Source organism: Schistocerca americana, chromosome 1 (assembly GCF_021461395.2).
Source record: "Schistocerca americana isolate TAMUIC-IGC-003095 chromosome 1, iqSchAmer2.1, whole genome shotgun sequence".
NCBI lineage: Eukaryota > Metazoa > Arthropoda > Insecta > Orthoptera > Acrididae > Schistocerca > Schistocerca americana.
The window spans coordinates 740,837,221-740,862,515 of record NC_060119.1 but is presented as its reverse complement, the minus strand read 5'-3'; the positions used below and the strand labels follow the sequence as shown (position 1 = coordinate 740,862,515).

Here is a 25,295-nt window from a genome sequence, read left to right as displayed (position 1 = left end):
AACTGAAGAACCACATCCGTTCCAGTGAATTTACACAGAAGTGAGCCCGGAAACGTAAAGGCTCCAATCTGAGTGTGGTTTACTGGACACGAATCATGTGACACAAAATCGTCCTTTTAATTACCAAACAGGGTATTAAAAGGCGGGGCGAGCGATTCGCCCGCTTCGGACTCAGTGATGCGGTCAATGGCTGGCCACTGAAGCGTTGCCGCCATTTGCTTTACCTCTCGCTCCTCACGCCGGCGTCATAACGTGGCGAACTGTGTCATCCGATGCCCACGCGGTTCGATTAATTACTGCCCGATTATCCAGTGAGCTGTTTTCAACTAGCTTTAAAAGAACTAGTAGCATAAAGGAAATTTCATGAAAGAGCTCGAAACTGAATGTATCATGGACACTGAACGTAGTTTTACACTTAAAATTTTTGGTAATCCACGTCAGGGGTGAGGCGTGCTGGTAACTGCTGTAATCGACTATTACTGTTGAAGACAACACGCATTTTTTTCACATTTAAGCATTCTTGGTATAGATTTTTTCTACAAACATGCGATTCTTTGCTTTAAACAATTCCATCAGTTGTTCCTTAAGCTTTAATATTACCTTTTTCTACGTCCTTTTTTACTTCATGGATTCGACTTGCTGCTTACATCTTTCCAAGAAACATTAGAAGATCTTTTTGGTTGATCTTTCGATCTTCTTTTTCTTGTTACTTTTGATATATTTTATACTTATCGATAAATTTCGTCATTAATGTGTACTTTCCCACCTCCGATTGTTTTTTTTTTTCGACCTAAAATGGCTCGCGCTTCTAGTGTTTTTAATTTATTAAAATTATAGTTTAATTCTTGGCATTCGCTTGCATATAGACATTCTGGTTTCATTACTATACTGTGACGCCTTATTTGAGCATTTTCGGAGGTATTGGAGAGGCTGCCGGCTCACACGGCGTGTGTGCATACGAGCACTGTGCTGTTGGTAATGGCCTGCTGGCTGACGAAGGACGAGTGTGCAGTGTTACCTGGCCAAACAGCAGATGTATATTGTCACTGCAGGCTCGCCCATGTAGCAGTAGTTATCTTTTCATCCTTGACAGGGCGTACTGTTGTTTGTTTTCACGTTCCACGCCGTAGGATTTATCTTTGCAGTCACAAAAGAGAGGGCACTGTTGTTGGACACAGGTGTACTCCATCTCTCTGCTGTATTAATCACATGTTGCTGCTACGCCGCTTTACACATCAAGCCTGAATTCATTCGGGACATTATTTCTGAGTATTGCAATGCTCTCAAACTTCCATTACTTGGATTAGACCGTGCACATCAGTTGATGTTTCAATGAACAGCTCAAGGACAGGAATCAGCCGTGGTCAGTTGTGCTATTTCTGTTACTGTTCCAAAGTCCGTCCCGACTGCAGATAAGATTGCAGGCCTAACACATGCGAGAGGAATGAAGTGAAGCCCAAATGTTACTCCTAGTCCACCCGCTTTATCCACGACTAATAGCCTGATCCACGCGGAAGGTTTGTATATGTAATCTGTTGCCGGCCGAGCTGTTCTAGGCGCTACAGTCTGGAACCGCGCGACCGCTACGGTCGCAGGTTCGAATCCTGCCTCGGGCATGAGTGTGTGTGATGTCCTTAGGTTAGTTAGGTTTAAGTAGTTCTAAGTTCTAGGGGACTTCCTCCGAACGTAGATGGTGCTACCCGTGCGAAGCTGGGGCAAGTCGCTAGCATGTAGTTAAATGACCTCATCCTTGGCTACAAAAATATTGTATCCATCGTTGATCCTCCCTGTTCTAACTCATCTTTCAAATCCTAGAAAATCATGCACTCCACCTCCTTTCCATATCCGTGTACATCATCTGCCCCCTTTTCCTGTATTCTGCACTAGCTGATAAAGTTCTTTCCTAAAATACCAACTCACACCCATCTTTGTGTACCCTGGCTTGCTAGTGTGACTCTTGCCATGACCCCTGCCCCCACTTCCACATCTCAACGTAAGCCATGTCACTTCCGAGGATAATTTCCACCGCTTTCGGATCATGAAATCTATTCTAAAAATCTGTCCAGCCTATCAAATTCAAACTGCCCAACCTCTTCCATTCCAAACTATGGCTCCAACCCAGCCTTTCCCCATATAACTGGAATCCTACGCGCATGCTACCACCTCTACCCTGTCTCTTGACTCTTTGCAATTTCCATACAATAACCTTTCTCAAATCTCTTCCCCTTTAGTCTCATCTGCATCCAAATGCGACATCAAGGAAATGTTAACAGGAGCCCATAGCAGCAGCATCCTCATTTGTTAAAGGCAAACACGTCACCAACGCATCAAGCTTGAGAAGATCTCTTTTATTCTTGTCAATATATTTTTATGCATGTTTGATTTCATTCAAAGTGGTATTGTCCCCCGCTAGCAGTCCCGCCTGATTCCCACATCCTCCCTCCACCACTCTATCCTCCTTCCTAAACAACACAATACCAAATAAACGACTCAGCGACAGAGGTGAAGGAAGTAACGAGACAGTCCAGGAAATCATTGCCATTATACACCACAAGTCGGAAAGATTGGCCGTATCCTTCCTGATGAACTGACGGGATACCTTAATGGTTAATTCAAGACTACAGAGTTGGATAACAGAATCTAGAGGAGCTTTGCCGAAAATCTGCACAGTGCGTTCTGCGCCCTTAGAGGTCAGCCCTTGTGCGCTTATATCACGGTGAATGTATCGATAACCGATCTGCTTGTGCGATACGGCCTGCGCATTCATTATACGAGCCGCTGCGCAAATCAGCGGCGAGCGCTGGTGCGCGCATGGCACGCTCTGATTACCGTCGATTATCGCCGCAGCCGCCCCCGCCGTGGCAGCCGCCAATTGCATTAGTCCGGCTGCGGCACGTCCTTTGTTTGCTCTTAATGGCACCCCGGATGGCCACAGGCCTCTGCTGCGACCGCTGTTTACACTGCGCTGCCCCGCTTAAGTAGCCGCCATTGGCGACCGCCGAGGACCGTTTGTCTCCGCTGCTGTGCAACTGACAACCAACTGTTTCCTCCCTCGCAGCTCCATAACGTAGAATATGAACACTTTCAGAGAGTGGAATGACAGCTTAGAGATATGCCTAGCTCCTCTTCCTAGGGGAAAAAAGGTTTTCTTAAACATACAATTAATAAACCGTAGACGTATACTGGCGAATGCACTTTTTCTCTTTATTGTTCTTTTATTCCCTCGCCCCTCGCGGGAGATGGTGGACTAAAAATAAAACAACATACTGCCCTTCAGCAACCAGCATTTTAATAATAAAATAGTGTTAAGATATTCAAGAGCAGTGTGATACCCTTCATCGATACCACTGGATGGGCGTCGTAACAGTGGCCGTGCGGTTAAAGGCGCTGCAGTCTGGAACCGCAAGACCGCTACGGTCGCAGGTTCGAATCCTGCCTCGGGCATGGATGTTTGTGATGTCCTTAGGTTAGTTAGGTTTAACTAGTTCTAAGTTCTAGGGGACTAATGACCTCAGCAGTTGAGTCCCATAGTGCTCAGAGCCATTTGAACCATTTGGGCGTCGTAACAGCGGAATCGCAGGCGTCCATTAGACGACGATAGCGGTCACACGGGATCTGGCAAACCCAATGGAGCGCACCTACTGAGCCATGTGTCTAGTGGCTCCGTAACACGAGTCCCTCCAACCGCCACAACACGGCACGACTGGCAACAGTCACTGACTCCACCTTGCACTCGGAGCCTCATTGCTACGACATCATCATTCGTGCTTAGTGCAGCGAGCCTCACCCTAGTTGCTTTTGAATAAGCTGGACTCTTAATTCTTGCTGTCTTCGTATGCTTGGTGAAATACAACTAAGCAAATCGTCTGTTTGTTGAATTAACTTGTTCTCTAATCATTTCCGCTCCTGTCCAGATTTCCCACGACGACAATTGCTTCACTGTGTAACCTCCCCCTTACTAATCGGCCTATCCTGCTTGCGACTGAAAATGACCTTGGATCGCGTGTATGCCTAATGGATTTTTACTAATTGGGTAAGGCTATCTTTTCCGAAGAAGTAATACTGATAAGTAGGAGGAAAGTGTACAACCGACCCTTCTGATGAAAAAGTCTACTAAAATAAAAAGTAATTAAACCGAACAGGGCTATGATTTGGAAAAATGAAAGTCATTTTGTGCATCCAATCACGAACAACACTGGACAGAAAAGGGGTACCACCGACCATGAATCCAAAAGTTACACTAATGAACGAAAAGGAAATAATTAATGGTCGCCAGCCCACTAGGGCAATTTACATCCAAAATCCTGTACAAGATGATGGGAAAGAAAAACATGTATTATTAAACACTGACGTGGCAACTGAAGGTTGTCACGTTTTCTTTTGACACTGATTTTAGGTGAGTATGTAATGATAAAGAAAACTGAGAAGTCACTCTTACGTTATGTATGGCATTAAATTTTGAAACAGGCAGTGGAGTAATGATTTCAAAATATGGACTTAAACTGTATTTTAGTATTGAGCTTCGTTATGTGAACAATGACTTTCAATGACCTCAACATAACGTCATCAAAGAAATTTAGAAAAAAGCAAGCACTTTTACTTTGCAGTTACTTATTTTGCAAATTAGATTTCCTATTACAGTCTAACAACTCAGCCCTTTTTTTTTTTTTTTTTCTTTTTTACTGACTTGAACGGAATTAAATACTAGAATACGTACCAAACCAAACAGCCATGTGCTCCAAGCTATATTTAAAATAAATTTTTAGACAACATAGTTGTGTGGAGATAACAGCGATTAATTTACTTATGATCAATTATTCAAAATGACAGTCACAATCGCATTATTTATTTTGCTGCCATCTGGTTTCAACCTGCGATGGGGTCATCTTCAGGGCAATTTACACCATTTGGCCGCTCGCTGGAGTCGTCACCCTGCCTCTGTACTGGCAGCAAAATAAATAATGCGATTTTGACTGTCATTTTGAATAATTGATATGTAAAATAAATAAAACTTCCGCACTCTTAATTTGTGCATTTCTTTAGATTTGTATTTTTTCCAGTGATTGATTCTCAAACTTGAAAAATGGTTCAAATGGCTCTGAGCACTATGGGACTTAACTTCTAAGGTCATCAGTCCCCTAGAACTTAGAACTAATTAAACCTAACTAACCTAAGGACATCACACACATCCATGCCCGAGGCAGGATTCGAACCTGCGACCGTAGCGGTCGCGCGGTTCCAGACTGTAGCGCCTAGAACCGCTCGGCCACCCGGCCGGCTTGAAAAATGAAATTGCTTTACTTTAGGAATATACTGCAACCTCTGTTGTACAACAGTTAACTGAAAGTAGACTGAGGCTAAAATTATTAAAAGTGAAATTATTCATTAAAAAACTGGCTGTAACAATTCAGTTTGTTTCTTATGACACTCAGTTATCATATAAGGAAAAAAAAGGAACAAAGGTCCTGCTTGGTAACAATGTCTGTGGGCAATGAAGACAAAATCGCCCTGAGTTTAACTGACAATTATTTAAATAAAATTTATCAATCAAATCACGTTCAGTTGTGCTGCTGGTTTACCCGTTACAGCACAGGCCTGCATTCATGTTTTAAGCACCTTGTTGCTTCCCACTGTTGAAGAGCAATTCGGGGATGGCGATTGCATCTTTCAACACGATCGAGTACCTATTAATAATGGACGGCCTGTGGCAGAGTGGTTACACGATAGTAACATCCCTGTAATGGACTGCCCTGCACGGCGTCCTCACCTGAATTCTGTAGAACACCTTTGGGTTGTTTTGGAACGCTGACTTCGTGCCAAGCCTCACCGACCGACGTCGGTACCTCTTCTCAGAGCAGCACCCCGTGAAGAATGGGCTGCCATTCCCCAAGAAAACTTCCAGCACCTGCGGAGTGGAAGCTGTCATCAAGGCTACGGGTGGTTCAACACCGTACTGAATTCTAGCATTACCGATGGAGGGCACCATGAACTTGTAAGTCATTGTCAGCCAGGTGTCCGGATACTTTTGGTCACATAGTGTATGTAAACGTAGATATATGCATTTGGGAAAAGAGAAAGTGTGAGAGACTGGACTGTAGCTAAATATTCGATTTTGGATATCTGTATTCGAGTTGGAGTTCAGGATATACTTCACAGCCCTGTTCGGTTTAATTAGAATGCGCTCTTACCTGAGGAAAGTTATTGAGGGGGTTAAATCTGTCTTAAATGGTAAAAGGCAGTTGCCTTCGACATGGAGTGTTGAAACTGCAAAAGCACAGGTTATGGAGGGTGTACATGTGGAGGGACGGAGGTTTGTGTTTGTATGCGCGTGATGGTACATTAGTATTTGAAATATTGGGATGTACAGGATGAACGGAGGTGTTCAGTGTGTGTCAAGGGGAAAGGGAATTAGCAGGGGAAGGATTGGCGAGGGGGGAGGTATGAAAAACAATGTGGAATGCCTTGCGTTCAAGGATTTGCATTGAGTGATAAACTTCAGTGGAGGGGATATCCACGGCACTTAGAAGGTGGGACGTATGAATGCTACGTTGGTATAGAGCACTGGTAGGAACTAGCGGATGCAGCTCGCGATTGGTTTCAATCTGGCCACCCGAAGAAATTCGTGGAAGAGAGAGCGACTTATTATGACGCTGCAACTGTCCAAATTTAAGATGTTTTATAATAAATTAGCCGCAACCAGTTGCTTTTACAGGCGTTTATTTTTCCGCGGTGACATTTCAAGATGCCTGGCATCCCACCTTCAAGTATTTGCTTCTATTTACGCGTCGTGAAAATTGTTTCTTCCTTAAGGCGTTGTACAATTTTGAGATGGAAGCTTTTAATACAGAAATTGTAAAACGTCGTTCGTAAAGATACTATATTCATGTTGCGTAAATATTTCTAAATATCTGAGGATGGGATCAACACTAAATGAATGCACTCTCAAAACAGCATGTTTTGAGGCGTAATGTGTTCACATGGTACGTCGGGAAAGGCATCCCATTCATACCGGTGCGTTACCACTTTAACGTTAACGTCACAGGCGCTTTAGTTTTGACTTAATGGGCTAGGAGCGCTGCTGTGCGTTGCTTGACGAGGCAAACAGCGAGTTTAAATAAGTATGTGAATCGTGGCCGCGGGTCACCAAACGTTGCCCGTGCCTGGTGCTGAGGATGGTGGTGGGATGCAATTCTCGTTGACGATTTCACTCAAGAAGATGAAAACAGAACAAATTCTAATGGAATTCCTTTGCAATAACAGTTGATATAAGGTAGGCTTCTGTGTAATTTCAGAAGCGAAATTATAGGTTTACAACTGAATTAAAGAAGTGCTATCAGTTTATTTCCAATATGGTATGCATAACATCAATAAGAGCACAGGAATTAATCCTCCGTTTCCCACATCGCGCATGCAAGCGAATAATTTGTTTTTTTCTGTCATCTGTGTTCTGAACAGTTTGTTGTGAAGCACCACGAATCCCTTCCTTGTGCGAAACTCTTCATCTCAGAATTTCAGTTCCACCCAACATCATTTATTATCTGTTATTACTCTCTGTAGCTTGTTCTAGCACCATGGCGGTTATTTTTTTGCTGTCTCTATATACGTATAACGCTGCCCTTTCTTCTTGTTAGTGCTTTCCTAACGCTTCTTTCATCGCTGAATCTGCAGAGAATCTGTTCATTCCTTATCAGTCCACGTAATTTTAAACAGTCTTCTTTAGGGCCGCATTTCAAAGGCCTTGACTGCCTTCTTTTCCAATTTCCCGGCAGTCCATGACTCACCACATTACAATACTGTACTCCAAACGCAAATTCTCAGAAATTTCTTCTTCAGATTAAAGCCTACGTTTCATACCAGTTAACGTTTCTTTGCCAGAAATGCGCTTAATAACTACTTGAATTTCAGAAATCTGGTGGCGCGCTGACAAACACATTTCACTCGTTTTTCGGAGGAGCGGCATTCGAATACCTGTCCACCCACTTTAGGTTTTCTGCGGTAGGCCTAAACCGCATTAGACGGAGGCCGCGTCGATTCCGTCAAGGCGAAGGCCAATATCTTCCTAACTAAATGCCCAACTAACATGGGAGCCTCACTCTACCGATATAGATCTCGACGATAGGTTTCCCAACATAGCCACTCATAATTCTAGTTGAGACAACGGTACAACACATGAAGTTCAACAACTATTTTAGATGAGTTTGAGGACATTAGAGTTGAACCTCCCATCACGACGAGGCCATTACAGACGAAGCACAAGCTAGGATTGCGAAAGGATGGGCAAGTAGTATGCGCGTCTTGTTTTTCAAAGCATCCCGATATTTGGCTCAAGCCATTTACGGAAGCAACGGTGAGAGGCACCCACATGCCTTGCTCATACTGTGGCATCAAGCAGTCAGGCCTGCAAGATGAGTGGTCTGCCAAGCGAGTGGATTCATTCTTATTTATGGAGTAACATGAACTCCCGTACTTACAATTAAGTCACTAATCAACCTACTGTATGAATAATACGCAACGGAAACATGCATCTGATTATCAGTAATTTACAGAACTCTGACTGTTCACTACGCACTGGCAATACCACATTTTCTTTCCTTTTTATTTAACGGCTTTTATCAACACGTGGCCATCGCACTGAATATGAGTGGCGCACACATTATAAATTCTGGATATCATGACAACATACCATTCGAAGGAAAAGGCCACCAATCTTTTTCTTTTCACTATCTTATTTATTCCGATAAATTCTATAACCTAAACACACAAATTCTATAACCTACAACAATAACACATGAGAAATTCCGCCCAGTGGGCATGGCTTAACATTGGTGATTCTCTACCTTATGGTCTCGTAATTATTTAACGCTACAGTGCACTTTCTGGATAGGATGGTGGATCTTTTATTATACCTCACACTTCGACTCTCACAATCATCATCACGAAACTTTCCTCCAGACCGAGCGGTACCGAAGGAACAAGCATAACCCACTAATCTTTTGAAACTACCTCGCTACTCTCCCATGCAAACCACACATACCCAAATTACATGACATACACCACACTACAATATGAAATACTACACAGGGAATAGTCTCAACATTATCACTTTCAACTTTCCCACTTCAATTAATATTTATCCCAGTTTCACACGACACTGCCCCACTTCGTAATTCTACTTTCCTACTATGAACTCTGGAGATATATGCACGACTTCCTGTGCAATGCAAGCCAAGTGGCGTTGCTGGATAGACGGCCGACTCACCTTGCTTCTCTCTCAGAGTTTGAATCTAGCGTCACACGGAATCATATCACGCAAAGTAATATTAAGAACATATTCATCACACACGTGAGTCCTCAACTGATACCATGGACGAGTACTTCTCTTTATCCTTTGTCTCATACACAGATTGAGACTCACACAGTACTCACCACGTGGAAGTACTCGTCTCTAATTTCAAGTCCTGCACACGCCATTTCTTAAATATTTCAACTTATGGTACACACGCTATTTCTTATATATTTCAACTTATTGTACACACGCTAGTAATTCAGCTTAACTTAAGCACACGGAAGTATTTCAACTTATTGCTACACGTGGTTTCATTGTGACCGTTGGTCACTTCTGAAGATTACTACAATCCCATTAATATTACCTGCCTGACATTTAATTCTCCCCACAAAAGTTCCTGAAATAGAGAAATTATTATTTCAAACTACTCTAAATATTCCACATGCATACCATGTCTCTACTCTTTTGTCTTTACGGAGCACAACTAAAACAGGTCTTAACAGCACAAGATCCAGCGGCAGAGTGCTGAAACATGGCCCTTCTCGAGGTCCTCTCGCACCTCTGCTGAAGTGGGAGAGCACCTTGCTACTGTATTGGTCAGCCACATTTCAGGCGCTCAAAGCTCAAGTAAATTTCATCTCTCTGGTCCCACCAAAGGTGGCCAAAGGATCGTCTCAAAGATGATGATATATTCACATTCACTATCTGCGGTTAGCAGACGACCATACATTCATTCATTTCACAGATCTCACCAAACTGGATGTAGGGATTTATTTTGTGGGAGTGCGCATGTGATCAATTAAATAAATAAATTGTCATTCTTTCCCACACTGGTATCCGGCTTCGCTGTATTAATTGAAATTGAGTTATTATTAGAAAAAATATGTTGTTCTGACAAAAATAATGAAGTATGTTGTACCTATTTTCAATGTCGGGCGGTACTGTACCCTTTCAACGGGACTCCTAAATCTGGTTGCCCGAATCAAGTTTTTCAGCTGTCGTTGCCACCTCGTTTGGTGGTCGTAGTGCCTTGTCGAGAGTTGCTCAGGACTTCATCCCTATGAATCAGGTTACCTGCATGTGGATCCATAGTAATTGGGAAGGTACAGTTACGAAACGAGTAGTGTCACATAAAGACACAAGACAAATATTTAAGATGTTAGGGCACTCCTAAAGAAATTAGCATCTGATTTTCGGGACATAAAAATGCAATGGTGAAGTATTTGTACAGACAGTTACACTTATTTCTAAGCAATAGATGTTGTAGTATTTTCCCTAACACAATAGTGAGCCGCTCCACACGCTAGAAAATTCAGATTTCAATATGTAGAAGTTTATGATACATGTGTTTATTTTGGTGTGCAACCCAAATAATATCTTCATTTTATCATCTGATTTCTGTTCTTGTTAAAGTGTGCCATCTGTTCTTCCAGAAAAACCATGATGATGTGGAAAGGCATTTTGCTGCTCGGAGCCCTTATCGCAGCAGCTGAAGCAAAGGTAAGAACATGATTCAACTCAAATCTCAAGTAGCGTTCATAGCACAGCAGCATTCACTTTCACATCTTAGTTCCGTCTGGAGAGTGTGACAAAAGCTCAAGACTTACCAACTATTTTTATTTCATTTGCATCATATATGCACTCTTATTCATGGACCACGATACATTTTGCAGTATTTTGTAAATGATATATAGAAAAGGTGCTTACCTATTATTAATAATGTGTGTAGTCATGATATATTCACTTTTGTATAAGGCACGACTTACATTGATCTTTTTGAAGTATTTCTCATGTATAGAGTGTCTCCATAAGATACCAACAAACTTCATGTGATTGTAGAGGCCAGTACAAGGAACAAATTGAGGATAGGACTCAGTTTCTGCTGACTTATCCAAGGACGCTGCAGAGCGTCTAAGTTGAGGGATCAATCGTGTTCAAGTAGGACAACCTTTCGCAAATAAACGTAAATTTGTACGCTTTACTGCGTTGTGCCAGATGTAGACGCGTTTGACGCCATCTAACGACTTGACTGCTGTCAGCCCCGTGGTCAAGGATTCTGCGTACGAACCATCAACGTCAAACCTCAGTTATGCTGACAAAAGTGTGTTCTATGACTTCGTCGTTTTGCACCGGTAAGGGAAGTATTACGTGAAAGAGAGACGAATGAGGGGTCATTCCAGGAACGATAAGGGCCGTAAATGGGGAAATCCACCGACATAAGCGTCTTATACGAAGGGCAGATTCTTGCGGCATGGTGCCTGGAAGCATCTCGGAAACGGCCAAGCTGGTCGGTTGCTGTGGTGAGCATCTATTGCAAGTGGTTGATGGACGAGGAGGCGACAAGCTTTTAGACCTCTACGCTCTTGGCCATCTATGCTTCATCACAGTAGTGGAGGTCAGCTTCCCCTTCTGGAAAGCTGGACAGGAGGCCGACTGTGGAAGTTTTGACGACAGAGCACAATGCTGGTGTGGGCACAAATGGTTCGGAGCACACCGTTCGGAGCACATCCTGAATATAGCTCTATAGCAGATTAGCTGGAGTACACCGTTCAACACGTTTATCTGAACATGAGGCACTGCAGCAGACGAGTCTTACATGTTCCCATGTTGTCCCAACGACATCTTCCTTCACAATCTCAGTGGGTTGGGGATCATCGATATTGAACGGTTGGTCAATGGAAAAGTTTTGCTTGTATGAGGTGCCGCTTGAGTTGTTAAATATAGTCCTAGGATGCTATAGATCCCCTGTGAGCTGCTCCCCATTACATCCTGTGAGTTTAAAAGATGAAAGTTCGCGCAACGGATAAAGGTTTGTTAAGTGGAAATTCCATAAAACTACGAAAGGAAACGAATGGTCACTATAACAGTCTGGTTTATTACCAAGAGGCAACAAAAAATGTTTTACTGCAAACAATGGAAACTCCAGCACTGGTTGTATAATTTTGAAACCGTGTTTGCACATAGATTTCAGTCACAGAGTGATCATCTTCAGTGCAAGACTAAGTCCAGTGGACTCATAGGATCATGCCCAAAATATAACTTCAAACGTAAGTGTTCATAGTGGAGAACGTGCCATTTAGCAGGAATGATTCAAAGAGTTTGAACCTGACTTACTACTTGGAATGTTCTTCACTGTGAACACTTACGTTTGAAGTTATATTTTGTGCATGGTTATATGAGTCCACTGGACTTAATCTTGCACTGAAGATGATCACTCTGTGATTGAAATCAATATGCAATAATAAAAAGATAGTTTAAAATTTACATGACCAATGCTGGAGTGTCCGTGGTTTGCCAGGTTTGCAATACTCGTCATGCGGTCGTGATGCACAAATTTCCTAATGGAATACAATCTCAAAAACAAGGAAAGATTTAGCCGCTGGATCAAGAATACAAACATTGAACAAGTGTACAAGGGATTGTACACACAAACTATAGTCTTGGCACAGGTGAATGAATATATATAACGGTGTGGCCGATATTGCTAGTGATAGTAGAAAAGGTTAAAGATTTATAGAAAATACTCAGAAATTCTTGAACGGATACTAATACTCTCGCCTAAGCGCATGATAGGTGCACCTAGCTGTAAGTGAATGTTAGATCTCCACATTGAAACTCTGACGCAAGTTAACTGACTTTACGCTAGCCTCGTCTATTATCTGCAACAACAGACCCTGCTTATCACTCTGAAGATGGCCGGCCGTGGTGGCCGAGCGGTTCTAGGCGCTTCAGTCTGGAACCGCGCGACCGCTACGGTCGCAGGTTCGAATCCTGCCTCGGGTATGGATGTGCGTGATGCCCTTAGGTCAGTTAGATTTAAGTAGTTCTAAGTTCTGGGGGACTGATGATCTCAGAAGTTAAGTCCCATAGTGCTCAGAGCCATTTTTGAACTCTGAAGATGTGTGAGGGACCGATGACCTCATCAGTTTGGTCCCTTAGGAAATCACGCACACAGAAAATAGCTGCAGCGGTGGTTGAAAATTCTAAGCTCCGCTCTGCCTCTGTATTCTGCTCTAAACTGGAGACATTTTCCTCTGCAGGTCTAATACCCAGGATTTGGCCTCACGCTCTGAAGCAAGTTGTCTTCTGCAGGCGCCTAAGGACAAGTGTGCTGCCTTCAGTCTTCATAAAGCAAGTGCTCTCTAACTTTTCTGTATGAAACTTGGCTTGTTCTGCCAGCATCAGGATCTTCCCGGCCAATTGTAAGAGATCTTGCGTATTCGGCCCAATGATAATTTAATAAACAAGCTTAATAATTTCCTACTCCTGCGGATTTTGTAGTGGTCAACCACTAAGTTATATTTGTCCCATGGTGCAGGAAAGAATACAGAAAATTTCTCCACTACTTGATTGATTTTCAGTCTTGGCCAAGCAAAAGACATCCACGTTAGCTAGGCTGGCCGTTATGGCTGCTCCCATGTTGTGTGGCTTTCAGATTCTTGTCTTAACTAAAAAGGATTCTTTTTGCTTCCATCACAGTACAGTTCTATGCCACTATGCCCATCCTCAGTCCAAGCTCCTGCTGGGCTGGTATGGCAGACTATCCTCCTTCGCTCTGTACCTGCACAGAGAATGGCTTTCAGCAGAAACAACTTTACTCTTAGTTACCATAAGCGAAACTTCCTTTTTGTGAGACACCTAAAATCCACAAGGCTGCTGTAATTACAAGACTGCTTCACCACACGCGAGGAAGGGGAATGTAAACACACTTAGAAACGCAGTCATTGCCAGTAGTGAATATTCTTTTCCACTTTTCATGCAGCATTAGTGATTTGACTTGCCTGACTATTGGGATCTACATATTAAATTATATAACGGGTGACACGACGGTTTAGGAATCTGCTGCTTCAGACACGCAGCTCGCCTCAGACGCACATCGGTGGTGCTAGTATTAGTCTAGGGGGACGTGGCCTTCCGTGGGACTTAAAGGTAGTAATCGAAGGCACCAGACACATCCCTTCATGTACCCTTTCCAGCAGCGACGATATGTCCCACCAGGATGACATTCCATATCGCAAATCCAGAATCGTGCTACACTGATTCGAGTAGCATGATAGTGAACTCACGTTAGTGGCCACCAAATTCGCCTGATCTGATATGGATCTCATCTGGGATGCTATCGAGCGCAAGCTCCGCTCCCGCAAACCATTGTCCTGTAATTTACGGAGCCGGGCGGAGTGGCCGTGCGGTTGTAGGCGCTACAGTCTGGAGCCGAGCGACCGCTCCGGTCGCAGGTTCGAATCCTGCCTCGGGCATGGATGTGTGTGATGTCTTTAGGTTAGTTAGGTTTAATTAGTTCTAAGATCTAGGCGACTGATGACCTCAGAAGTTAAGTCGCATAGTGATCAGATCCATTTGAACCATTTTGTAATTTACGGAAACTGCATTACTTGTAAACATGTGGTGCTACATACTTTTTGAAACCTACCAAGGTCTCGTCGAATCCATATCAGGCAGAATCGCCGTAGTATTCCATTTCAAAGATGGGTCAACGGGCTATTCATCAATATATATACTGTGACACCATTCCAGACTTTCGGTTTTGCTGCTTGATTATCTTTTCAGTTCTCATTTGGCATGGAGCTACGTGACCTGCCATAACAACGAATAAAGTTATGTGCCAATGGAATACTGGTCTTATATATGAGTGAAGCTTCTCGCACAGGAGTGAAGTAGGGTTTTCTCTTGCTTCCTCGCCATCTACTAGATGAAATTAACGTCTTTGCTTAAATATGTCCATGCACTGTATCTTTCTTAAATTATTTCTGACTGAAGAGTAATGCTTTGATGTTATTTTTCTACTGTTTCACCAATTGATGAGTTTTGTACAGGCACAAAGATGTAATGTAAAAAAAAAAAAGGACCGTAACATTAAATTTAAGGCGAATTGTTCTCGTATGTTTCCATTAATGTGTCGTGAACGTTACGTCCGAAACAGAAACTGTCACACTTGTATCTTTGCACATACAGATGCAATAAAAGTACGTGTACATATATCAAGTGAATATAAAGCACAGAAACAGGTGGCATTAAATGAAAATGAAACGAAAATGCTAGCATACTGCATTATAATTTATCCATTCTTGGTCATAAAATCTTAACGCACAACAACAAAAAATCGGCCAAATAGTCTTTCATATTTAGTACACATCAAACAAGATGAAAATTCCAAGTAAATAGAAGGAAATATCCTTAAAGATGAGTTCAGCAAAGTGTAACAAGCAATTAAAAAACTTACTGGAATAACAGAGCACATTTAAGATTTGGTTCTTGGATTTAACAAGCATACTTACGTTCACATTGAAAGTAATTAGTCTGTATGTTATGGCATCCCATGTAACTCTAAATGGTATTCAAGAAACTTTGCACATTGATTTTACGCTGCCAACCCCGTTTCTGTCTCTGAAGTGGTTGTCAACCAGTTCTGTTGGATACCAGTATGAACGAACACAGTATGCAAATACGAAACCTGTGATCATATTGCAGCCCAATAGTTTCTCCATTCGCAGCACCATGTCTCGGATCTTAAATTCTAATCCTCTTTCTTCTTGTGAAAATTTGCATACTGCGGGAAGAGAAATGTAAATTGTGACACTAATACAAATATGTCTGACATTTATTCGGTTGCAAGTAGTTTCAATTAACTTTGACCTGGTTATCAGGTACTGAAAGAACCTGCCAGCATGGCCGCTCACGTTAGCACACCGGTACCGTCCGTATTCGGGAAAACCGGCCCAGGGTCGAATAAGTCCAACAGATGAACGTCGAGAGCCAGTGGGGTTATTCGGCCGTTTTCCGTATCCTACTACGTGAATACTGGGCTGGTACTCATATCCCACCTCATTTGCGCTATTCGCAAACATTTAGAAAACCGTCTCACACCTTAACATGGATAATACTACACACAAACAATAGGAGACACAATTTCCATCCGAGGTGGAGGGGGGGGAAGGGGTAGGGGTGACGATAGGAAGGGCATCCGGCTACCCTCTCTCACTGGCACTGCAAAATCCAGATTAACATGCAGACCCCTTGAAGATACAGGATAACGCCAGGAAGAAGAAAAAAGATCATCTGTTAATGATCATAGCTTTCATTTGAGTTTCCGAATAGCAGCCGTTTTGCGTCTATCTATACAGCAGAGGTTCAAAAAACCGCTTCAGTTGTAAAGTTCTTTTATTATCACACGACCGGTTTCGGGCTCTCATAAGCCCATCTTCAGGTGTCGTAACTTGGCGCTGTGGTCCCGGAGCGCCACGTTGGACGTTTACTACTCCCTGTTCTGCGCTCATTGGTAGCACACCGCACCTAGTGCACGTCCATCGCGGCGCTCGGGGACCACAGCACCTAGTTAGGACACCTGAAGATGGGCGTATAAGAGCCCAAAACCGATCGTGTGGTAATAAAAGAACTTTAAAACTAAAGCGGTATTTTCATCGTCTGGTGTAATGCTCAGTTGCGGATGTTCCTCCAACAGGATTATTTGGCTATCTATACAGGATATGCCTCAGAGCGTGCTGTATCATGTTGCCTCACTATTTAAATCCTTTGCTGTCAATCGGCCCATACTCACGGCCCATCCCTATAATTCTGTTGGTAGTTGCTTACTGCGTGTGTATCTCGGCCTTTATGATCCCGTTACCAACGGAAAATGCTCCAAATCGGTGTCCAAGCTATGAGAAAATTTTTGGAAAAAGAATTACATCCTTTCTTACATTATAGTTCATTACATCCTGTCTTGCAGTGTAGTTCAAGGTAATATAATAACATCTTGTGCCACAAAGTCATGGCTTATTGACATTTATCGTATTTGAGTAACAATTCGTAGTGCAATTTTGGTTGTCTTCAAAACTGCTTTTAAGTGTTGAGATATTATAAATGTAAAATAAATACGTTGCGTAGTGAATATACCTTTGCCCAAATATACATTATTTATAATTTAAATGTTATAGCTGTGCAACGTCCTGTATAATGAAGTTCGACATTTATCATTTCTAGTTCATCTCTTTTTTTCAACATTCAAAGCACTTAAGCTGGCAAAGACCCTAGATTCATACTCTATTTCTTTTGCCGTCGACGTAATTTTCGTAAACGATGTACCATGGCAAGAGGGATCAGTGCTAGTGTTCGTGTAATTTAATTATATCTGGCGTGCTGCCACAGTAATTTATATTCACAACGGTAATAGACTCTCATGGGTCCCGCAGACATTAGACTACCTAAACAATATATTTCTTATGATATTAAATATGACTTTATTGTGTCAATGGTGGGGCGTAAGCAAATACAGATTCATATAAAGACATTAGTAGAGAGATGGTCTTCTAGATGAAATACACTGTCTCATACATCACCTCCACGGCGACACAAACGTGGCCCACCGATGGACAAAATTCACCACAGAAATGTGAAAGCCTTAATGGAATTCTGCATAAAAGTGGGCTGCAAATAATCACACAGATATCTTTTAAATATGTGTGTGATACAAACGTTGTAGGCACGCTAATCCGCAAAATTAGAACAAAGGTAAATAGAACATCCAACACATAGAACCAAACAAGAGGCCGTCAACAGCAAAAGCAAAATGCGAAATACGCCACCTATTCTGATATTCAAAAGAAAGGTAGGAATGTTCTTTCAGTAACAGATCTTCTTTCTTCTTTTCCCGATCTTATCCCCTACGTTCTTTACAAGCCGTGGGGCAACACCTTATGAAGGTATCTTGTTATTTTTCCCCGTCACAGACCTTACAAATAACCAATCGAGGGTTACGTATTCAGATGCACACACAGACATTCTTTCGCAGAAACTGCGTAGTCATTATCGAAAACAAATTTGTAAAGTGATGTCAGTATAATTATAATGTTAGTTTGACAGAAGTACAGTACTAATCGAACAACAATTGCAGACACTGTGAAAAAACAGCCCAATTATCAATAATTCCGTCTTTTAGGCGTAAGTTCTCGATTGAAGCAAGCCGAGGTAAAGCATCATTGCCCGTAGGCAACAAATTGTAATAAGAAATAAAAGAAGCTGACAGCAATACCGGCGAGTGACTGTACCCCTAAGAATTTTTTTTTAAAGCTGTTAGTGAAATTAATGACCCTGCTTATATTTGCTATCCACATTCGTTACATTTTGCAGTCAAATGAAAAAGAACCCACTGAGAATGGAGTAACGGCACATTAACATATAAACAAAAAGAAACCGTGTTTTGCTCAAGGCGCAATTCTTATGTCTATCTTTATTGTTTAAGCAAGCGTGGACGTAAACAGTGAGCTTATTTCAAAAAATGCTATATGAATATTTCGTGTTCTTTTTTAAATTCCTGTTTCATTTTCTAGCAAACCTGATTTTCACAGAGAAAACATATTTCGCAGTGTAAAATAAAGAACACGTTCGCATTATTATATCATAATAACAGACTTACAGCAATTAGTGAAAGGAAGATGTTGGTATAAAAGGACTGAGAGAACAGACCGCAGTAATTTTTAGAAAATGAGACACCGTAACAAAGAGCTGTTGCCACAATAGCCTCCTCTGGCCTGCGGCGGCGTTTCGCTCACGTGTATTATTCTTTGGTTTATCACATCCCTCGGAAAATCGCCACTATTCTGCTCCCAAAGCGATTAAAAATACCTCGTACGCCTGAATAAAAGAACTGTGCATTACCTGTCTTACTTCAGTAAATATTATCTAAATTCCATATAGATATAGAAATACTGTTTGCCAGAAAATATTTCGAACGTGAATCGTCAGCGTTCCCTTGTGTAGTACGTCATCGATGAGTAAAATTTACTTCAGTTTTGGCTCTTTCTCACTACCTATGGACATAAACAATAACATTTCGGTAATACTATAATAATCTTCTACTCACTCAGACGATGTGTGTAACGCTCGTAGTAAAACATAGACTATTATTACCAGAAGAAAATTTCATACAGCTAAATGTCAGAATTTCTCAACCACTGTCCACATTTGGGTTAATCAGTTTCTAGTTTCCTGGTAATAATCCGACCCCAACACCAAAACCGACTGAAAGTCACAAATCATGTTGTACAGGCAGAAAAAGACTTATCAGAAAAAGTAGAGTCTATCTTTGATGAATCGTTTGAAGCATATGAGTTATTGAATTAAATGGCAGTACTGTAAAGGTAACACACAAAGGGCGTTGAGTAAACAATGCAACCCATTTTTCCGCAGCCAATTTCAGTTGAAAAAATTGAATTTGTTGCGGGCCATTGTGGTATATTCGGGCTTCAGCCTCGATAGTTTCATTTAGATCCGATAGGTGGCGGTGCTATACGTAGTCTTCAAAATGGCGTCTGTAGCCGAGGTGCTTTCCAAGCAGAGAGCTGTCATTGAGTTTATTTTGGCGGAAAATCAGAGCGTCTCAGGGATTAACAGACGCTTGCAGAATGTCTACGGAGCCTCAAACAAAAGCAAGGTGAGTCGTTGGGTGAGACATCTGTAGTCATGGCAAGAAGGTCGCACAAATCTGTCCAATCATCCGGGATGCCGGTCAGCCGCACACAGCTGTTTACTTCTTCAGTGTTAGAACGTGCGGACACACTCATTTTAGGTTATCAACGGATCGCAATTAAACACCTCGCTGTACGTCTTTGTTGGTAGTACTCACACACTCGTCCACCAGTTGGAGTGCTCAAAGCTATATGCCCGCTGGGTTCCTCATCGCCTAACAGAAGACTACAAAGAGCAGCGAAGGGCGATCTATGCGGAACTGCTTGCGTGTTACGAGGGCGATCGTGATAATTTTTTTGTCGAACATCGTCACAGGCGATGAAACGCGGGTTCATCACTTCGAACCGATAAAAACGGCAATCCATGGAGTGGCGCTACACCACCTCTCCTCTGAAAAAAAAAAAAAAAAAGTTCAAAGCCGCACGCTCAACCAAGAATGTCATGGTGACGGTGTCCTGGGACTCTGAAGTGGTCATTCTGTTTGATGTCCTCCATCATGGTGAAACGATCAGCTCTGAATTGTACTGTGCTATCCTCAGGAAATTGAAGAAACGACTTCAACGTGTTCGTCGCCACAAAAATGCAAACGAACTTCTCATTCTCCATGGCAGTGCAATGCCTCACCAAGTCTGCCCACCCAAGAGAAGCTCACAAAACTTCACTGGACTTTCCTTCCTCATCCACCCTTCAGCCCGGGTCTCGCACCTTCCGACTTCCATCTGTTTGGCGGAATGAAGGATGCACTTCGCAGGAAGCAGTACGTGAATGATGGGGAGGTTATTGATGCAGCAAGACGTTGGCTGCGACGCAGACCACTAGAATGATACCATGCGGACATACGGCCCACACGTGGCATTGAAGGAGATTATGAGTGAAATAGGGGTTTGTAGCCAAAAATGTGAGGAATAATGTGGTGCATTGGAATCATGAATAAAACCAACCTGCTTTCAGGAAAAAAAATGATTGCATTACGTACTGAACGCCCCTCGTAATTTACATCGCTATGGACGTATTCAATAATCCCAAGTTATTTCGTGTTATTTATATGACTCTGTAGCTGCGACGGTCGGCGAGTACAAGTCGCTATTTTGAACGACAGCGCAGGGTTCCCGGTTTTCAGGGCACAGGGACTGTTCTCCTATATGGAGACGGCAGTCTCTGCTTCATTTAGCTAAAGCACGGTGGCGTGTCCCGACCTGGTGGTTTTCAGAGGCGAGTGTTTCCCACAAAGCGACTGGCGTTTCTTAATACGAAATAGCAGTGCCTGTGTTACTAAGAAGAACGTCGCAGTGTTCCTGACAGCGTGGAAGAGGCAAGTTTTGATCACTCTGTGGCGGAGGTGATGTGACTGTATGTATTTCAGCAATCTGTTGTAATTCTCCCTGAGTTTAAAGTGCAGAAAGTCTTGAGAAGTGCGTTTCCCCGTCCAGGTATGGGAATTGTCTTACTAAACTGCCTGTTAGCAAGGTAAGCGTTGTTGTTTGGCTAATACACACTGACTGTTTCGAAACAAGCCGCCTAACAGAGCGTGGAGTAAGCAGCTAGTTGGATATGTTGTTGGTTATCAGACGAAAGGGTTATTACAAGAAAATAGCGTTTCGCTCCGATGGAAATTTGAAGTGTGGTGTCCTGGTTTATGTCAATATCCACTTTGACTTCAAACTATGTTGTTTATAGAGGTGATGGTGTAAACTGGTTAGCGGCAGGGTAGTGACCGACTGTAGTATTCGTTGTCCAATCCAGTGGTCAGATTTCGGAGTTTTTTGAAAGTAGGCAGACGGCTATATGGTATTGAGAACGTGACTGTTTTATCCCTTCCTTGGGGGTCAAGATGAGGGTGGCGATCACACAGACAGCATTTGTGCCGCAGTGTAAAGGCATTAGCCAGGTCCCGCAGCAAATATTTTTCAGGAATCCTACAAAGCAGTATGTCACGTGATTTGTCCTGTGCACAGCATGGCGTGAAGAATCTATCGCGGCCGCCCTTGCGGCATCGTCGGAACGGAATACCCAAAACCACAAACAATAGTGAACGCTTCAGCGCATCACCAGATAATGTAAACGCTCCCTACCAGAGCAGGAATAGAGAAAGGAGGACACATGAGATTATTAGCTTTTCAATTTTTGTTATTATGGTGTGTGTTCCAGTTCAAGAAACGACTTTTATAAATCTATTACTCATCCGCAAATATAAAATACGAAGAGAAAATTTAGCTTCTTCAAAGTAAGCGAAGGAACCTGAAGTCCAATTTACAAATTGTTACTGTACTTAGAAAATAAAAAATAAAATGAACGAAATATTCTCCGACATTAAAACTGGATGTTGAACCACGTTTCAGACTTGAATTCTTACCTTGCCAAATCGTTATTCTTAACAGCTGGGTTCTCCAAACATGCCTCATGGCTCCAACTACAGATTGTCTCCTACAAATTTTGACTTGCATATCTCATTGAACCGCCGCGCGGGATTAGCCGAGCGGTCTTGGGCGCTGCAGTCATGGACTGTGCGGCTGGTCCCGGCAGAGGTTCGAATCCTCCCTCGGGCATGGGTGTGTGTGTGTTTGTCCTTAAGGATAATTTAGGTTAAGTAGTGTGTAAGCTTAGGGACTGATGACCTTAGCAGTTAAGTCCGATAAGATTTCACACACATTTGAACATTTCTCATTGAACCAACCTCTGGCAGTGAAAATATTTGCTTAACTGGGACTCGAAGCCTGACCGTTGCCATCTAGGGACGGCAATGTCAGCTTTCCGGATAGTCTGCACACCTAGCGGATCACCAAGGGGTCACGGCTGCTTCACGTCCGGAACGCCAAACGTATTTTAACATATTCCTGGTCGCCAGGAGGAATGCAGCTGAAAATGATTTACTTGTAACCTACGGGTGGTTTTCAGGACAGACAACCATAGAACTCAATTGTCTTAGAATTCAAGCACATTTAATCGATGATCTTTGAATTTTGTCTTAGTAATCATTTTGGTTTGATGCGGTCCTCGACGAACCCCATCTCAGAGCAGCACTTCCTCATGTCATTTATTATTTCAGGAACATATTCCAATCTCTGTCGTCCTGAACAGATTTTTCCTTCTACAGCTGCCACTAGCACTATGAAAGTTACTCTCCCATTTAAGACACGCCCTGTCATCCTACCCCTCTTCTTCACTTTCCTGTGTGTTCCCTCCTCTGTTGGTTCTGCGAAGAAGCTCTTCTCTCCTTAAAAGACCACCTAATTTTCGATATCTTTCTATAGCATCACATTTCAAACGCTCAGTTTCTGTGCTTTTTAAGTTTTTCCACAGTCTTTATCATACAGTGCTGTGCTCCAGACGGACACACTCCGAGATTTCTTCCTGAAATTAAGGCTGATGTTTGATACTAGTAGTATTAGTTTGCTTTCTATGCCGTCCTTGCTCCATCCATCGTGCATTATTCGGTTAATCAACTACTTTGTGGTCCCCCATTTTGATGTCAAGTTTCTTACTAATCTCGTTTCCATTATACCTCATTACTTTCGTCTTTCTTCGGTTTATACTGAACCCATTTTCTGGCATCATTACAGTATTCATTCTGCTGTACAGGACTTCAGTTTCAGTGAGGATGGTAATGTCATCAGTGAATCTCTGAATTTCAATCACGCTCCTGAACCTGTCTTTGATTTCCGTCGTTATTTGGACAGTAGGCGCGAAAGGCTAAATCCCTGTCCTACACCCTTTCAATTCCGTTAATGATGAAGTAAAGACGTTGCATATACACCGGCTCACAAAAAAGTGACGCAGCTAGGGGAGACGAGGAAACTAAATGAAATCCACGTGTTGAGAGAGTATATGATGTTTCTGTAGTGATTCCAAAGCGAGTCACGTTTACAACGAACTTGGTACTATGTGCTAATTTATTAGTGTGACCTTCCACCCCCTGTGGCCTTATTTCACGCACTGATTCGGTTGGGAAGGTTATAACCAAGCTCTTTTATCCTCTCGTTAGGCGTCTTGGCCCACAGCTGTTGTAACTGGTCGCTGATATCACGGATGCTGGCAAAGCAACGGAGTTACCGTCCAAGATGGTCCCAAAAACGTTCTATCGGGAACGGATCTGGGGTTCTTCTTAGCCACAGCAGTACCTCAACAGGCAGTGCGTAGAGACATATGTTCTGTTGAAAATTGGCACCCCTATACTGTCGTATGAGAGGTAAGACTTGAGGACACAGGGTAATCGAATGTAATCGAATTTCGGGGTCAGAGATTTTCTCTGCCTCGTGATGACTGGGTGTTGTGTGCTGTCCTTAGGTTAGTAAGGTTTAAGTATTTCTAAGTTCTAGGGGACTGATGACCATATATGTTGAGCCCCATAGTGCTCAGAGCCATTTGAACCATTTTTTTCTAATCGAATTTAATCAGGTGATTCTGATGTACTAGTATTAGATAGCGAGACGCTATCTATATTTGCACATCAAAATAACTGACAGTGGCAGCAGTACAGAGTATACAAGAGCAGAATGGCAGCCATCAAAAAAGATTTTATGAAAAAGAAAAATGTTTACATTCAAATAAATATTAAGTGTTTGGAAGTCTTTTCTGAAAGTATTTGGCTAGGGTGTAGAATTGTATGAAATTGAATTTGGTCTTCAACAGTACAGACAAAAAGTGAGTTGGAGGTTTTGAAACGTGGTGCTGCAGAATAATGCTGAAGTTTAAATGGATAGATTGGATGATTAAGGAAGAGAAGATATTGAATGACTCAAAGAGAAAATAGCTTTGCATTACAACTTGACTAAAGAGATGGGTAGGGTTAACCGCAACGTCCTGTGACATTAAAGGATAGTTAATTTAGAAAGCGATAAAAGTGTAAAGGCTAAATATTGCACAGGAAGACGAAGACTTGACAACATAAACAAAAAAATGGTTCAAAATGGCTCTGAGCACTATGGGACTTAACAGCTATGGTCATCAGTCCCCTAGAACTTAGAACTACTTAAACCTAACTAACCTAAGGACAGCACATAACACCCAGCCATCACGAGGCAGAGAAAATCCCTGACCCCGCCGGGAATCGAACCCGGGAACCCGGGTGTGGGAAGCGAGAACGCTACCGCACGACCACGAGATGCGGGTCAACATAAACAGGTTCGAGTGATGTAGGTTACAATATACTGCACAGAATAGACTAGCATGGAGAGTTGTATCAAAGAATAACAATAAAACCTACAGCATTCAAGTACTGTTTCTTTTGTGTCAACTTCGTGTGGCACAGCTTTCAGTTTCCTCCCTAAAGAAACAAGCGTGCTAATAGTCAAATTAGTTAGATATTGATTATTAATGATGATAGGTAATATTATCACCACTCTCTACTATACAGGAGAAACACGCCTATTCTCGCGGGACCGATGACCATAGCAGTCTGGTCCCTTTAATCCCACAAACCAACCAACCTATTCTCGCAAAAGTCTATATTTACCGCACCAGAGCAGTATAGTGTGGGTCTGTCCAGCCGGCCAGCAGCCGCCGTGAACTCTTTTGCAGTTGCGTGCGA

The 25,295-nt window shown here is 42.5% G+C and overlaps 1 protein-coding gene across 1 annotated transcript in view; it reads left to right on the top strand.

Moving 5' to 3' along the window:
- The window catches only part of LOC124593974 (follistatin-related protein 5-like), a 503,257-nt gene that overhangs the window by 230,121 nt on the left and 247,841 nt on the right, over positions 1-25,295 (top strand). Inside the window, exon 2 of the mRNA XM_047132326.1 lies at positions 10,720-10,786. Within this exon, the coding sequence (XP_046988282.1) occupies positions 10,727-10,786 (60 nt within the window). The 5' untranslated portion in view covers positions 10,720-10,726. The remainder of the gene's footprint in view (positions 1-10,719; positions 10,787-25,295) is intronic.